Here is a 16,394-nt window from a genome sequence, read left to right on the forward strand (position 1 = left end):
AACTAGGAAGGACTGCATGATTAGAATAGTGGAGACCGTGTGCATTCCACCAAAAAGGAAAATAAGCTGCTAGCCGTGGCTGTAGACTCTTCTAGAAACTTAAATATGAAAACAGAAATGAAAGTGAAACAAAGAAATAACGGAGAAAATGTTGCTGCTTTAACAGACTTAAACTCAGAGTTGTGGTTTTGTAGTTGTGCAGTTTTCGTCACTGTGGCTACTCGTAGCACAAACACGCAGTTTACAGAAGAGATCACATACTTTGTTGAATCTCTGAAGCTTCTTAAACATAAGAGAATGTATTTCCTATTTTCTATTGTCTGTGTGTGTGTGTGTGTGTGTGTGTGTGTGTGTGTGTGAACAGCTGGATAAACTCACTTATGTTTCCTGAATGTTATTTTCAGAGCTGAGTCAGAGGGAGTTTCACAGTCTTGTGGTAAAAATGTGTGTTGTGTGCAGTGCATCTGTGCAGTGTCGGTGTGTATCATGCACAGTCCGTGTGCTTTTACGTCCGTTTTCCTGGTCACAGATTAAAGACGCTGTTTGGTTTGCTTTTCTCGGTCAGATTTATTTATTTATGGCCAAAGTGTTTTACAGGCATAAGTAGGACAAAAAAAAATGAAGTGACATTCAAGTGATTTTTCGCCCAAGAAGAACCGCTCCGGACATGGACATGGCTCAGTAAATTGGTATGAATTTATCTCCAAGTATTTAGTGAAGATGAAAAGAAGTAAAGGAAAGACTCCTTGTAAACACTGAGTCTGGTATTGTTCTAACAGAGAGGAAACCGCAGAAGCCCAGGGATGGTACATCATGCTAGTCAATACGTGGGCCAGGACAAAGCAGCTCGGACCAATGAAGGAGCTCTCCAAAAACGGAATAACCCCTCACTTAATATCAGCATCATTTTACGGGCATTTTACTTCCTGCCCTTCCGCTGCCGTAGTGCAAAGTTCAGATGTGCGTCTCTGATAGAGGAAGCAACAGGCTCCAAGCGTTCACATGTAGCTGAGGTGATGAGTCAAGAGAAAATAGGTGCAGACATCGGTAATATACAGTGGGACAAGTCACTGTAAAGGTCCTGCTTCTTCTATTTGTCCTGCATTTACGCCACTTTGGTGCTCGTGTCATGACACGTTTGTACCGAAGTTTCACCACCACAAATCTGCGGTGGTGAAACGATTATTCGATTAAGCGGTTAGTTGATCGACAGAAAATGAATCGGCAGCTATTTGGATGATCGATTAATCGTTAAAGTCATTTTAAAAGCAAAAATGCTCAGAAATTGCTGGTTCCAGTTTGTCAAATGGGAGAATTTACAGTCACATAATGTGAGAATTATGTGACTGTAAATTTTAAACTGCTCACTGGACGAAACGAGCAATTCCAAGACACCACCCTGACATTTTATAGAGTAATGTATGGACCTACAGACATGGAGGACAAGGGAGGTGTTCATCTGAGATCAGTGTTTTTTTTTCTCATGGGGGCTTCTGTTGCTCGCATGGTACCAGACCAGCAGCAGTAAACAACATGCGAGTGTGAATGTGGAATGACGTCCTGGAGCCCGTGCGTTCACTGTTCACGTCTCCACATTTAGAGCCAATGCTGCGTTGGAAGATGTGGTGTTAAAATATTCAGTGCGAAGAGCTCGTTCTGCGTCTTCTCACTCGTCGCTTTCCACTTACGATGTGAAACGATGTTTTGTTTGTTGTCTTGTTAAATTGTTTATGCACATGTATCAGCACTGAGCCAGGCAGCTAGTTTTACACCTGTACTCCGAATTCCTTGATGAAAAGTGGAAAAAAATGGCTTTGTACTTGTTTTCTCTTGATGTAAAGCACTTTGAGCTACATTTCCTGTATGAGCAGCGCCATACTAATACAGTCACGTGGCTTCTGATGACGGCTGTTCCTTGATTTCTCCACATGAATGAGCGAGTGGTGCGTGTGTTTGTGTTGCAGTCGTAACCAGCTGGGCTCTCTGCCGGCCTGTCTGTGTGGTTTACCTCTGAGAGTCCTCAACGCCAGCAACAACAAGCTGGTCAGCCTGCCAGAGAACATCAGACAGCTGCACAACCTCATGGAGCTGGTGAGGCTCTTTACACTGTACATCATGCATGTGTGTGGTAGAGCTGTCTGTCATGTTTTTGTGTTTGTATTCGGAGTGTACGTGTGTGTACTGGGTGAGTGTATGTTTTTGTCCGTGTGTTACTGATTGTATAGACGAATCGATGTTGAAGGTGGAAGTAAACAAGCCACCGTTACCACGGCGGTATCCCGCCGATGTGAACCAGCGCCGTAACATTTTGATCAAGGGAAGGATTTCACTTTTAAATGCTTTTGCCGAGAAATACAACATTGTAGAATACGGTGAAATACAGTCATTGAATTGAAATACAAGTTACGATCTAAAAAATCTAAACTTTTCATCAACATTTTGTCCCGTTTCAACCGCCAGCTTTTCACCAGCATTAAATCAGGTCTAGGTCCCTCACTATGTTGGCCGTTTACTGTCTTTATGTTTCCTGGTTGAAACTACACTTTTACCACTTCAACAATGTACCATTCACTGACGGTGAGAAAATATTGGCACTGAAAATTCTTTTTTTACATCCAGCTTTCACCCCGAACTGTGCTTTATATTTTACTTTTCATCCTTTTTCAAAGATTATTTATAGTTTTTTTATCCTTTTTTTTTCTTTTAAACTGTACACTGAGAGCAATGAGCCTTAAATGTAGCACACATGGTTCAGACGGAATTTAAAAGCAGGTTTTTCTTGTCATATGATGCTTAACGCCAGTATACAGTCAGATTTTGCTGTAGTGTTTCAACCAAGAAATCTCTCCCTGTGCTCTCTGGGTGTGTTTGATCATTGCTGGTAATGCTGGAAATTATTGAACAGGACTGATTAACGGCAGAATTGGATTTACAGGTTTTTTACGTTAAAGTGATCATTTGTCATCAGATTACTCAAAAACACTTCTATTCTGTGATTATTTTTTTCAATTAGGTGTTTCTCAGTTGAACTTGCCAGAAATGTTCTATGTCATGATATATATTGATATCCCGATAGAAAAATGACATGTACTGTAATAGAAGATCATTTTCTCATTCACCCCCGCACTGGACTGAAATAATCAAATGAGGAAATGTTTGAAAGCTACCAACACATGTTTTCTGACAGTGATGAACTGCAAATTTTCAGTTAATTCAATATGCAGACTCAGACTCTGCAGACTGTGTGCTGTCAGGTTGGAAAGCTGTTAGGCAACACCATTGCTCTCTGCGAAGCCAGTAGACTTCATGGAACATAAATGAAACCTGGTGTTTTATCAAACTTAAGTGTAATTTTCACTAGAATCACATTTCAACAAAAGTGTTGCGTTGGGCTGTAATAAAATGAAATGGAACCTAAAGCTTTGAAAGTTGTGTCGTGAGTTGTGTTGTCGTTTTTCCCTCTGCAGGACATCAGCTGCAATGAGATCACAGCTCTTCCTCGTCACATCGGCAGACTCAAAGCCCTGCGAGAACTAAATGTACGCCGAAACCTTCTCTGCGTCCTGCCAGAAGGTAAGTTTGTGAAAGACGTGCATTTTTCTAGGAGTTACATTCAGCCCAAACGATTGTTTATGTGTTGCCTTGCGTGCAAGGGTGATTCTTCCGACAGCGCAGACGGTTCTTCTCATGTCCTAAAAGTTGGCGAGATTTGGTTAGAAAACCTTTTGTGTACTTTCAGAGTGTAATTTAGACCAAACTATTATTTATGTTTTCTTTTGGTGGAATTTGGATCAAACAAACCCTTATAATTTGTGTTTTTCTGATCATCCCACCTTACCGCTGTATTTTACAGAGGAGGGCTGTGCACTTAAAGAAGACAATTTTAGACACTGCTGTTACTTTTATTGAGTGTTATTGAAAAGTCAAATGTGGTTAGCGTCTGATTTGCAATTAGACACTGAGATGAAACAGTCCTTCTAAATACAAGATTGGGAGATGCATTTGAGACCACAGAGTCCTCTGTGTGCACTACCACACCCAACCCAGTCCCCAGAAATATACTTAACCCTCAGTTTGAAGAGAAACTTCCAGTCCCCAAAGATCTGAAATAAGTCAGCGACACACAGATCACTGACAACCACAAACCTCTGGAGCTCATCTGTCTGTCTGTTGATGGGCTGAGGCTGGATCGAGGCAGGCTGGCGACTGGAGGGTTGCCAGTGAAAACCGCCAGACCAACTGTGAAAAGTGGGGCTTGACAGTTGATAAGACATACTCTCTCTGGTCCCAGTATGTGAGATCAAGATCTGTTGAGGATCCAACATAATGAAATAATGATCATTTTAATCTCATTATTCAATTAAATAAAATTTAAATCATTTGTGTTTTCCAAATGAACTATTTTGAACCCAGTGTTTTAGGAATATGAATCATTACTCCTAGTAAGGAAGCATTTTAAAGCTGTAAATTTGTACAGTAATACTTACATTTAATTTGTTTGTTGATGGCCCCACTGACTCTTGAGAAAACATACAAGGTTATTTGTGGGAAAACATAAAAATCAGGAACATAAGGCACTCCCACCTCCCGCATGGAGAAATCCGGAGGAGGTTGATCGGCACAAGCCACCTGCCTTGCCTGAATCAGATGGGGTGCTTTGTTGTTGGAATCCTGTGGTAGTCAGGGACTGTCCACAGCAAGCAGCTTGTTTGAGTGATTACCTGGTTGCCTGAACATGTTGGACCAAAGACTTTATAGTGAAGGAAGTTTGAGTATCTCTGGATCTTAACTGAAAGAAAGAACTCTTGGATACTGTTGCATGAAATGAGGTTCGTATGCAGGTTAGCTGGGCTCACCCTGTGAAACAGAGTGTGGAGATCAGACATCTGGAAGGAACTCAGAGCAGAACTGCTGCTCCTTCGCGTTGAGTGGAGTTAATTGAGGCGGTTCAGGCATCTGATCGGGATGTCTCCTGTATACCTCCACTTTGACCTGGGCCCATATAAGTGGACTTTGTAGTTATATAATCAGATCTTTGGCTGTATCTGTGAACACTCAGGTGGGAAGGAGCAAACCTGTCAACTGAACACCACCTAGTGGTGAGTTGAATCGGGTGTTGGGGAGGCCACTGGACAGACCTGGTCACTACCTGTCTAGCAGCAGTCTAAGAGCATGAAGAGCGTCCTACAGAAAAGGTCATTGGGTGATTTTTTTTTTTTTTCTTGCATCCAACTGAAGGAAATGTGGCCTGCTGGACGTGCTAAAGGAAAAGTGAAGATAATTACCAACAACACCAGAATATATTTGTATCCATGGGAACCCAATGCAAAGCCAGACAGTTTCTTGCAAGCTACCTTGGCATGAACCAAACTGTTGATCAAGTAGAACTTTTGGTCTGATGGTGGCAGTTAACAAAGCGGGATAAATTAAAGATCATCCTAATGAATATTTATACCAAATTACATAGTAGCCTGACCAGTAGTTGTAGAGATATCTTGTTGTGTATTTGCCTGTGGCAGTGAAGCAAATTCAAGCAGAGCTTTTTTGTAGAGTTGAACTGTGGGGTGAACTTGTGCCGCTGACTATTTGCAAACCGTCTCCACAGAACTAACCTCGTGCTGGACCATTAAATTTTATATAACTCCCCGGTGATTGAGAGGCAACACCAATGGAGCTTCCCTCTTCATGGCCATCATGCCACTAACAAAACTGGCCACAACAGACGATAGCCGCTGCACTACCTGCAACTCGTCACAAGCCTCCAGCACCACCCTTTTCATGGGGAATACATTTGCTGTGTTGCTGTCTGGTGTGACCAGCCAAATAACGAATGAGACTTCCAGGCCCCATTTGCCCTCATTTGCTGCAGAACATCTGTCAGCATACTGCGATATTTCTCCCATTTCACCTTCCTTCGGAACGATGAACTTCAGCGGCTTACTATGTTTTGTACACTGAAATATTTTTTAAATTCTAAAACAGATAGAAAACATAGAAACTGGATTTGATATATTTTTATTGTCTGTGAAGAGGCAGGAACAAAAAAACTGTGGGTGTTTGATAAACATGATGTCAAGCCTGCTGATAGGCGATGAGAATGATGAATGACTGAAGACTGTTTTCTGAATGATTCATCCAGCTCTACCCTTGCGCCTCAATTCGTTCAGACTGTCTTGATTTATTGCTGTATTTTCCTAACGTGGCATGTGCTTGTCGCTCACTATTATGAGCATCTCCTGGATGGATTGATGAGCTTTGATCTGGCTGAACAGTTTGATGCCACAGGACAGGGAGGCTTAGAACAGGCAGACTGGAAGGCAGCCCTGACAAAGGGAGGGATGTTGTTTTTGATTTAATATTTGTTGAACTTGTGCAGACTTCATTCCAGCACCGGAGAGCCCCTGAGATAAGACCACCATGACTGTTTTTAGTGGTTTCTAAAGGTCGGCCAAGCTCGGGGTGGCAGGAGTCTAATGTTAGAGGTTCAAACACAAATCTGATGATCATATCTACAGGGCTGATGGAAAAATGTTCCTCGAAGCCAGAAAAATCACAATGGCAGCGAGATGCTTCGGTTACAACAATGATAGCAAAAAACATACGAATGTAACAGGAATTAAGAGTAATACAGAAGCACTTTTCTGTCTTGCTTCACTACTGCATGCAGTTTATTGACGTTATTTCATTCCTCTCCTTTGTGAGTTAACAAGTCATTTGATAAACAGCTAGAATAATTACTAGCATTAGTTTTCCAAAAAATAGACTTTGCATTTGTGTCAGAATATATAAACACCACCCAACAGCCAGCGTTGATGTTGATGTTGATGTTACTCTCAGTAAGAGTCAAAGTCAAAGTGTATCATCATAATATCATCATAAACCGTTTTAAAATTAAACTGTCTCAGATAAGTTTTACACTTTTTTGAGCCACTTTGCCACTTTAGCTGTAGCGATACCACACTAGTGCCGTGGCTCTGGGGATGGAAATGTTGGGCCTATTGGTCGGTTGGTCCAGATTGATATATCCTAACAATTATTGGATGGATTAGCACAAAAATGCGGTACAAAGTAAGGCTTGTGCCAATCGGCGATCAGATCGACGACTGAAGAGACGTTTGCTGATGTTTTTTTCTCCAGCTTATATTTAAGTTACTGTGATGATGATCACTGTTAATCAGCACAGATGACTCTGCTCTTTAATTTAAAGCATCCCGTTTGCGATCCCTTTACCATCTGGCAATCCTGACAAGTACGCCGTGCAATCCGACAAAACCGTGTATCTCCTTTCTCCAAATGCCTGCTCACCAAAGCTTTGCTCAAGCTGAACAAGTGTCCACAGCATGCGACTGAGATCTACGGAGATGCTCTGCCATTCTAGCCAGTGTGTGTGTGTGACCACACGGAATTTGGTTTAGATTAGGTGATGCACCGATCCAAAATGTTCTCTCCTGATACAGATTCTGATACCACAACTCAGGTTTTCTGCCAACACTGAGTAGGAGATCCCATACAAATTTAAAATCTCACTTTAAAGTCTACACACCTCCCTGTGTGGAAAACTGTGTTGGAAAACAGTCAATTTTTGTTATAACACTGACTAAGAAACTGTATCTCGAGTGGAACATTCCCATCACGGACCAATACCAGTCCAGCGTATTTTTATTGTTGTTGCATCTCTGTTTCAGGTGTTCATGTTCACCTCAGGATGATTTGCAACGACCTAGGTGATCCCCTGACTTTTGCTCCAGCGGCATCATCAGGTCAAAGTTTGAATCTGTCCAATACTTTGGTTTATGACCAAGTATTGCAACATGCTAGACTAAGATTGTGACGACAGCATTGCTACCATCATCACTGTAAACATGTTAGCACGCTAATGTTGGACCAACTACTCCAGTGTGGCTGCTTTACAACAAAAACACAGTTTCTGTGGAGCTTTTTGACAGAGCACTTTGGGTCACATTGAAACATTTGTCCTCGGTGACCTCATAGCAGTGTGAGTGATTATGTTTTGTATATAATATAATCTAGGATATATTTTTTTTATCCAGTAACCAGAGGAATGCTCTCTGGTGCCGGTCCTCCCTCTATCATGGCTGCTCAGCCGACATTATTACCGCCTACAAGTGTTTTTGATTATGAGAGTCTGTCAGGAAGCGTCTGTAATGATCGTTTTGTCGGAATTGATGGGCCCTTCTGTGACGCATCATTGGCAGTCTGCAGGAAATGATTGCCTTAATGGTGTCTGTCCAAAAACACACACGTCAGTCTGTACTGTTTGTCTTAGTGTTCGTCTGGGGAGCTGAATGTTAAACAAATCATATAAACACACGCACACACACACACACACACACACACACACACACACACACACACACACACACATTCATACATATATCTAGCAAAGTCGGGTTTATTTAAAGAATGCCTGAAACAGCCAGGAAATACACTCAGTATGTTTTTACATCGAAGGAGGGACACAGACACAGATTAAAGGAATACTACACAGAAAATCTGCAACCAACAATTATTTTTATAATCAATTGATTGGCCAGTTATTTTTTGTTTAATTATTTCTTATTTAAAATGTTGAAATAATAGTAACAATGCCCATCACAAGTTCCCAGAGTCAGAAGCGACGTCTTTATCTGATCAACAGTTCAAAACTCAAAGATGTTAAATTTAGAAAAAGCATCAAATCATCTCCTTTGAGAAGCTGGAGCCAAGGATGTTTGGCATTTTTGTTTGATAAATGACTAAATCAGATGATCAAAATGTTGATGATGAATTTTCAGTCAGTAAAGGAGTCACTTAAAAAACTATTGATGTCTCATTCCAAGGAGACACTCAGCTCATGTAGTCTCGAAAGTTTGTATCCTGCTCCTTCATGGAGAAAAACAGCAGTCATGTGTTTTTACTTTGTCGTATGGATTAAACATGCGAGATTCATGTAGCGTGTTAACCAGAGAGCTTTAGAGGTGCTGGTAGGTGGATTTGGTTAGAGCCAGGCTAGCTGTTTCCCCCTGTTTCCAGTTGTTATGCAAAGCTAAGCTAACTGGCTGCTGGTTGTAGCATGAGAGTGACATCTGTCTTCTCATCTAACTCTTGACAAGAAACCATTTCTTTAGAGGTCTCGTGAAATGCTGTGATTACTTCCCTTTGGGAGTTTTGGTTTTACGTACTAGTGCAGCCTGAGGTCTCCTGTGAAGATGCACTGTTTCCGGGGAAGGAACCGATTCTCCCGGAAATTCAGATGTCACTAACGTCACTGACACTACGCCCATGCTTTTCACGTTTTACAGTTACAGTATACCAATGAAATGAAATTAAATCACAAAACTCATGGTTGGGATCGAGTCGCGGTTTTTGAGTCACGGGTCAGATCATTTTTCAGCTTAAGAAAAAAAAAGAGGGAGACAAAAATAACTTTGAGATAACTTTGCTTTCCATTTATTACTTAAAGAACTTAAAGAACACTCCTATCAGTACCTGTGCCAGATTTGTGCCGGTGTAACTCTCATAGAGAGGTGTGTCTGTATGGGGGTTCTGTACGGACCACAGATCAACTATGGTCCGATACACGACTAGAAAATAGGTGACGCGATCGTCCTTTTCACCCTTCTCACCTACTAGTACATTTATTGTGTAACGTTCAGTGCTCGGTCATCGATACGCGCGTCTAAAGGTTTCTACATTGACTGTAACTGTAAGCTGCAGTGAACATTAAACGGGGTCTTTTATTAAGTTAAAGCTCAGGGACTCCAGCTGAGCACAATTAAAAAAGGCTTATTTCCAGGTATTTTAGTTCTAATGAGGAATGAAGTTCACATGAACAGAAACACTGAATCACTCGGCTGCTAACAATTACAAACCTCCTCTGAAAATAACAACAGCTGCATTGTTCTGTGTGATGGGAAACATGTCGGCGGTTTCAGCCATGTGAATGTTTGTACGTGCTTGTGTGTTTGTGTAGATTTTACACTGCAGATGTGTAAAATGCAGCAGCGGGAGTTTCACTCTTCTAGACATTCAGCTCATGTAACAGGTTGGTTCCACTTTCTGATGAGGGACCATTTATAAAGGGTTTATGAGCTTTAATGGCTTTAATCAATATGCGCTTTACTAATGCTTTATAGATCAGTTATAAGCCACTAATGAGAACAACTTGTGGGTTGCCAGGTTGTGGAAAATCCTCCTCCAGCACAACACTTTGTCTTTTTATCCCTTTAATTCATTATGACGTCTCCAATGGACTGGTTGACCACTTATCTTCTGGAAAAGGGCTTCAGGACATCTGGACCAAAATCCATTTAGAAAATGATTATTAACATTTCAGACTTTCAGATTTATTATGGTGTAAACATTTATTAACATAAACATACAGTCTGACTCACTGTTGGTCTGCATGCAAAAATTAAACTAGGCCAAATGTAGAGAGAACAACACAGTAAATGGGAAATTTTGATGGTGAAAGCTGTTTTTATGACATTTCGAAGTTAAATAAAGATTCGTGCATCATTGTTGAAACCTGGTATTTTGGTAATAACATGGCTTTGGGTAATAATACAGTTAAAAATGTTGGTAAACCATTAATAAGTACCTCACGGTCTTCATGCTTTCTTATAAGTCATCTGGTCTTCAGTTAGAAATGTTAATAATCAGTATAAATGTATTTTGGTCCAAACAGACAAACAGTCCATTGGAGGCGTCTCCCTGATGAATTACAAAGGTAAAAAGACAGATTGTTGTACTGGAGGAGGATTTTCCAAAACCTGGCAACCAACAAGTTGTTCTTACTGACATGATTCCCTCCTTTCTCAACACCTGTTTTTGGAAAAAAAACCTTTTGTATATAAAAAACACTTTCAGACTCGTCCTGCTGGGACAGTTTCATGAGATACCATTAATCCAAGAAGAAGGTAGAGCTTGTTCTTGAAGCTTTTTCTCTCGTTAGGTGAAACGTCGAATCCTTCCATTAAAGCATCTCAGTGAAATACGTTCTAGAATGATTCAGGATCTTGAATGATTTTCTGCGGCAGTTTGCGTTTTTCAGTCTTTCTGAGCTCGTCATCATCAACTTCGGTGACAGCGGTAACTCTCGGTCGATGGACCGAAGATTCCGTCCCCCGTGGGTTCCCGCAGTTAAGACATCAGACGACTCTTTCGACACGTTTTCACTTATCAGGAATTTATTTCCCCTTTGGCAGCAAAACGTGTTACATGATCCGTTGGAAACTCATGCAGGTTAAATGAGGCCTCATAAAAACTTTTGAATGCTGACTAACGCTGAGAGACTCGCTGTAAACGTACTGAAGAAACTCACTAGTTGAGCAAGATTAAGGCTATAAACAAATCATTTCTCCATTAAACAAAAAAAAAAAAAAAAAAATCTGCTTTTGTGGATTCATAATGTTAAGTATCCCTGATCCCCACATTTTCAAACGTAATTCCCAGGAAAATGATCATCTAATATTCAGGCTATTACAGTAGGTGAACTCGCAATACTGAATTTCAGAAAGGCTGAATTTAATCTCGTCTAAAAACTCACAGGGAAGAGAGAACACAAGCTGTTGAACTGACTTTAATGTCTGTCCGCGTGCGTGTCTTCTTTCAGACCTGGCCGAACTTCCTCTGGTGAAGTTTGACTTCTCCTGCAACAAGGTGTCCACCATCCCAGTGTGTTACAGGAAGATGAAGCAGCTCCAGTCGCTCCAGTTAGAAAACAACCCACTGCAGAGTCCACCTGCACAAGTAAACACACACACACACACACACACAACACTATCACACACCACTGACCTTATGCTTCCCGCCACTTTTTTTGTTAGTTTTTTGTCCATTTCCAGTTTAACTGCATTTTTAACCACTCGGACAATTTCTGTCCCGATGTATTGTTATAAACCCATAATAACTCACAAACACACAACACATTCTGACGACCAATTACAACAGTAGGATGACCAGCTGATCCCAGAGCAGTTTGTCAGACTGCTATAGAAGAGAGTCTCTCGTTTTCTTTCCAGCTCTGTCAGACCTTCACGCTGTACGTTAGATTATAAAACTGCTCAGATATTTGATAAACTGCAGGTAAAGTTGATCACGACCAGCAGATTTCTGTCAACACACTTCAGTGAAGTCGGACAGGAGGTCGGAGCACCTTCTTGTTGCTGGAGGCACAAGGTCAATAGAAACACTGCAGAATGTCATCAGCCACGTCTTCACACTGGAGCCGTGCTTTAGTCGGGCAGACACAGGTGTGATGATATAATATTACCATGACCCACAAAAAAATGTGGTGTCTGGTCTCATGTGACACAGGAACACTGTTCTTTCCCATATTGATACATATATTGTTATGAGGAATATATAATAGATTGTATTGATAATGATTTGAAACAAATCCTAATTTACATACACTTACATACCTGCGCTGGGCTGGATTTGACGCTGTGATGATGTCTTAGCCTTAGAAAAACAATAGTGTCACGACACAGTGGGCAATCAGCCATAACTGATATCAGCTATACACAGCACCGGGGTTTATAGAGAGCTGCTATGAAAGTGTGCGTACCGTCCTGCATTGTCTCGCAGGCCGAAGGACAAAAGACACTCGGGGAACGCTGAGTACCAGCTGCAGTAACTTACAGGTTCAGTGACTCAGCAGTCGGCTGAACACGGGCCGAGATGGTGGAAGAAGAGCAAACGGTTTGTCTTTCACTTGATCCTGATCTAATCTCTCTTTCCCCTTTCAGATCTGTATAAAGGGCAAAGTTCACATATTCAAGTATCTGAGCATCGAGGCTTGTCGCAGTGAGAAGATGCCCGACTCTCTCTACCTGCCTGTCATGGAGCGACTCAGCCTATCACAGCCCACCGCCGGCAGGTCAGTCACCGTGGTAACTTAAAATATCGCCCAATGGGCAGCAACTGTCTTCTGCATTAGTGCTACAGTCTCTCTTCCTTCGTCTGTTTCTATACTATTATCACAGCAATAGTTGGATCAGTGAAACCTAACGGGAAAAGTGTAGAACTCTACTTGGCCCGTCGGTCTTTACGCCTCTTAAAGATTTTCCAAACCGTCGTCCCTGAGCAACGCAGGCAGAGAAGTTCTGCAGCTTCAGAGTGAAAGCACATTAAAAGAGGAGCAATTTTTTCAAAACCAAAACATTTTTATTTCTCCTAGGGTATCTGAGAATCTTGGCTTCTCTGAACAGCCTCCTAAAATAGAGCTCCAGGCGTCTGGCTGTTGGCTGTGCGGTATCAATCTGAACATCTAACCCTAAGAGAGAACACCAATGAGCAAATTCCCCAAATGTTAAACTGTTCCTTTAAGTCAACTACCGTTACCAAGGTGCATTTCAGTAAGAAGCATCCAATCGCAGAACTTCATTCTCTGCTATGCGAGCTGCTAATGATGAGCTGTAGCTAAAGGCAGATCCACTTGCAGATTCTACGTCACGTTTGAGGAATTCAGCAACTGTAGTGACATGTTTTGTCTCCGGTTGGAACAAAAAGTCTTCTGAGTTTGCTGCAGCTGTAATTTGTTCTTCTAACTGGATTCTCCTCTGTAGCATCGGCAGCTGAGGTTAATGGGTATCGTAGTATTTATTACCAAAACGGACCAAAATACTGCGGAATTTAGTCCAAAAAGAAGCGGAAATTGTCTGTTGTGTTGTCTGTCGTTCTTCAGTTCAGTTCAGCAGTTTTATAGGAAGTGGTCTTAAAAACGAGCTTAAGGAGCTGTAGCCTGTATAGATTTTGCTCATTTATCCTGAAAAAGTTGCTTTTTGGTTTTTGTTAACTTGCCGATTATCGAGTAAGCCGACACAGTTTAAAGTCCAAACCGCCCTCTGTCACGGTGGCGACACGATCAGCTCCTGGCCGAAAATAATTTGAAAGTTACCGTATTTGTTCCAGACTTTTGGGACTTACAGGTTATATTTGCTCTCAGTTGTTCTCTCTCAGTTGTTCTTAGCTGAAGATCTCCAACATGGCAGCCAGAAGCAAGCTACATCACCCCAAAGCCATTTATTTTGTTTGGTTTAGGGATAGAAACTGCCTGAGCTGGACCAGGATGGCTATCTTGGATCTAAGCTTCCTCCGTTTCTCAGTCCGGAGCCAAATCCTCCATTAGTCAGCTGAAACTGATCTGTCCTCTGGCTCCCTGCTGGGTCACACTGGCAGTCTGTCTACTATCAGAGAAGTTCACCGCAGAGTCAGGCCAAAATCCAGTCTTCAGTGTGTGAGATATTACTTATGATTGATGGACGAAAGAAGACATGAACGGATGAAAGCAAATGAAGGAAAGAAACAAGGAGCAAATGTAGACATTATGAGCAGAGGAATGAAGGAAGGAATCCAGCAGAATGATCAAAGTAAGAGATGGAGGAAAGTAGCTACAAAGAAAAGTGTAGGAGCAAAAATGTAGGAACAAAGGAACAATTGTTGGAGCAATTGTAGAAATGGGAGAAGGATGGAAGGAATGCACAAACACCGAAACAAGCAAAGGAAAGAGAGCAAACGCACGGACAAAGGAAAAACAAGGGAGGGAACGAACAAATGAACAATCAACCTAAGACGGAACAAACAGGGAGCGAGCGAATGGGGAAAGGAAGAGAAAACAAAGTGACAGAATTGAGAAAGAACGAAGGGAATGAAGATAGAAATGACAGGTGAACGATGGCAGGTTGGCTGGGCTCTGATGATGAGACCTAATCACAACTCTACGCCTGTTAAACACAGTCAACTCGAAGGTCCACGCACAGAATCTTCTGAGGGAAAAAACCAACTAGCTGTTTTTAGAGCTTTCAACCAAGTCAACAGATGATGTTAATGATTTCAACGAAAAAGAAAAGTTTCATGTCCTACACTGCACTGCCTCTACTCATTTTCGTATATATACACAATGTGTGTATGTATATATCCATACATTTTTATTGAGGTGTGGTAAGATCTGCACATAAGAGCTGCCGAAAGTTTACAGAGGCAGCACTGTTGTGAGGCTACTCCTACAATAGTGAAACAATAAATTCGAGTACATTTGCCTGCAGAAGAGATGAAGCAAGGTTATGAATAAATATTAGAGAGTGCAAGCTGGCTGGGATAACTGTCTACACCAAGTCCACACACACCAGTCAGCTCCTAACATATTGTTAATAAAGCATGGGGAGCAAGAGCGCTTCCTGTACTTGTCTCGATGTGGACATGGTACTTGGGAGGTGACTGATGATATTTCAAATATTTGCACAGGGATTTTTGGCCCAATGTCACCTGAAAGTCTGAGGAGGTCGAAACTCCAGCAGCACGTGAGAGACCGTACGTCTTGACGACCCCGATGAAGGCCACGAAGCAGAAATGTGCTGGTCTCACAATAAAGTTGTTCCTCATGCTTGGTATATAATAATGTCGACCTCATGGTGGCGCTGGAGGGGGAGCCAGGGGGTCATCACAGGGAGGTGTGAATACATTTTTACCAAACTTGACGGCGGTGCGTCTAATAGTTGCTGAAATGTTCCAGTTGGACGACATTGCCCTCCCCGGAGTCTGGCTAATAAACAAGGAAATGACTAAAGGGGTGAAGGGTTGAATGAAGGAAGTGGCGGCGGAAGAAAAAAACAAACTGATGTTTTCAATGGAGGCTGGAAAGAAGGAGGGAGCACGAGAACGACGGGAATAAACAGGAAAAGAAAAAGGCTGCCGCTGTAATTTCTCCGTCATTCAGCTGAAACGGAGCCTGAGCTCTCAGAGGATGTTGAACGCTGTAATGTCCGCCCACATAAAACACTCCCAGCACGTGGGCAGGAAAAATGGTTCCTATTCTCCTGCAGAGCACACACTCGTCCTCTGCATACACATTCTTTTTGCCTTTCTTTTCTTGAGGTGTCTTTCTCTAATTTTCCTCAGACTCGTCTTCCCCCTCTCTCTCCGTTATCCCCGCTGTGCTTTTCTTTGGTTTTCGGTCTCACTGTCTTTATTCTCAGGTCTCAGTTTTTTTCCCTTCCTTTTCCTCCCTCTCTCTTCCTCTGCTGTATTTCCCCTTGAATCTTCTTTTCTCTTTCTCTAAAACCTTTGTCTTTAGGTTTATTCACGTGCCACTGGACATGTGGCTCCAAGTGACTGTTTTATGTAACACAAAGTCTCCCTAAATGTTGAAAGAGTTAATAAAAATAGTTTGGTGAGGTGTAGTCGTTCTTCCTCTCGTCTCACTCCAGAGGAAGCCGGGAACAGATTGATGCTATTTTTATAACTCCATTAAAACAAAGACCTTAAAAAGAAAACCAGACAAGAGCGAAACACAGTGACGCTCAGTTCACCTTCAGCTGGGAAGGAGGAGGATCGTTCTTCCGCAGGTGCCCCGCCAAAATAAAACGACACAGTCATCTGAGTTACAGATC

The 16,394-nt window shown here is 41.9% G+C and overlaps 1 protein-coding gene across 3 annotated transcripts in view; it reads left to right on the plus strand.

Annotated features, from left to right (window-relative positions):
* The window catches only part of lrch1 (leucine-rich repeats and calponin homology (CH) domain containing 1), a 99,338-nt gene that overhangs the window by 38,315 nt on the left and 44,629 nt on the right, over positions 1-16,394 (plus strand). For all 3 annotated transcript variants that reach the window (XM_040147896.1, XM_040147898.1, XM_040147897.1), the window contains exons 3-6: positions 1,965-2,091; positions 3,468-3,573; positions 11,615-11,751; positions 12,753-12,883. In XM_040147896.1, coding sequence (XP_040003830.1) covers positions 1,965-2,091; positions 3,468-3,573; positions 11,615-11,751; positions 12,753-12,883 — 501 coding nt within the window. The remainder of the gene's footprint in view (positions 1-1,964; positions 2,092-3,467; positions 3,574-11,614; positions 11,752-12,752; positions 12,884-16,394) is intronic.

Source organism: Xiphias gladius, chromosome 16 (assembly GCF_016859285.1).
Source record: "Xiphias gladius isolate SHS-SW01 ecotype Sanya breed wild chromosome 16, ASM1685928v1, whole genome shotgun sequence".
Classification (NCBI taxonomy): Eukaryota; Metazoa; Chordata; class Actinopteri; order Istiophoriformes; family Xiphiidae; genus Xiphias; species Xiphias gladius.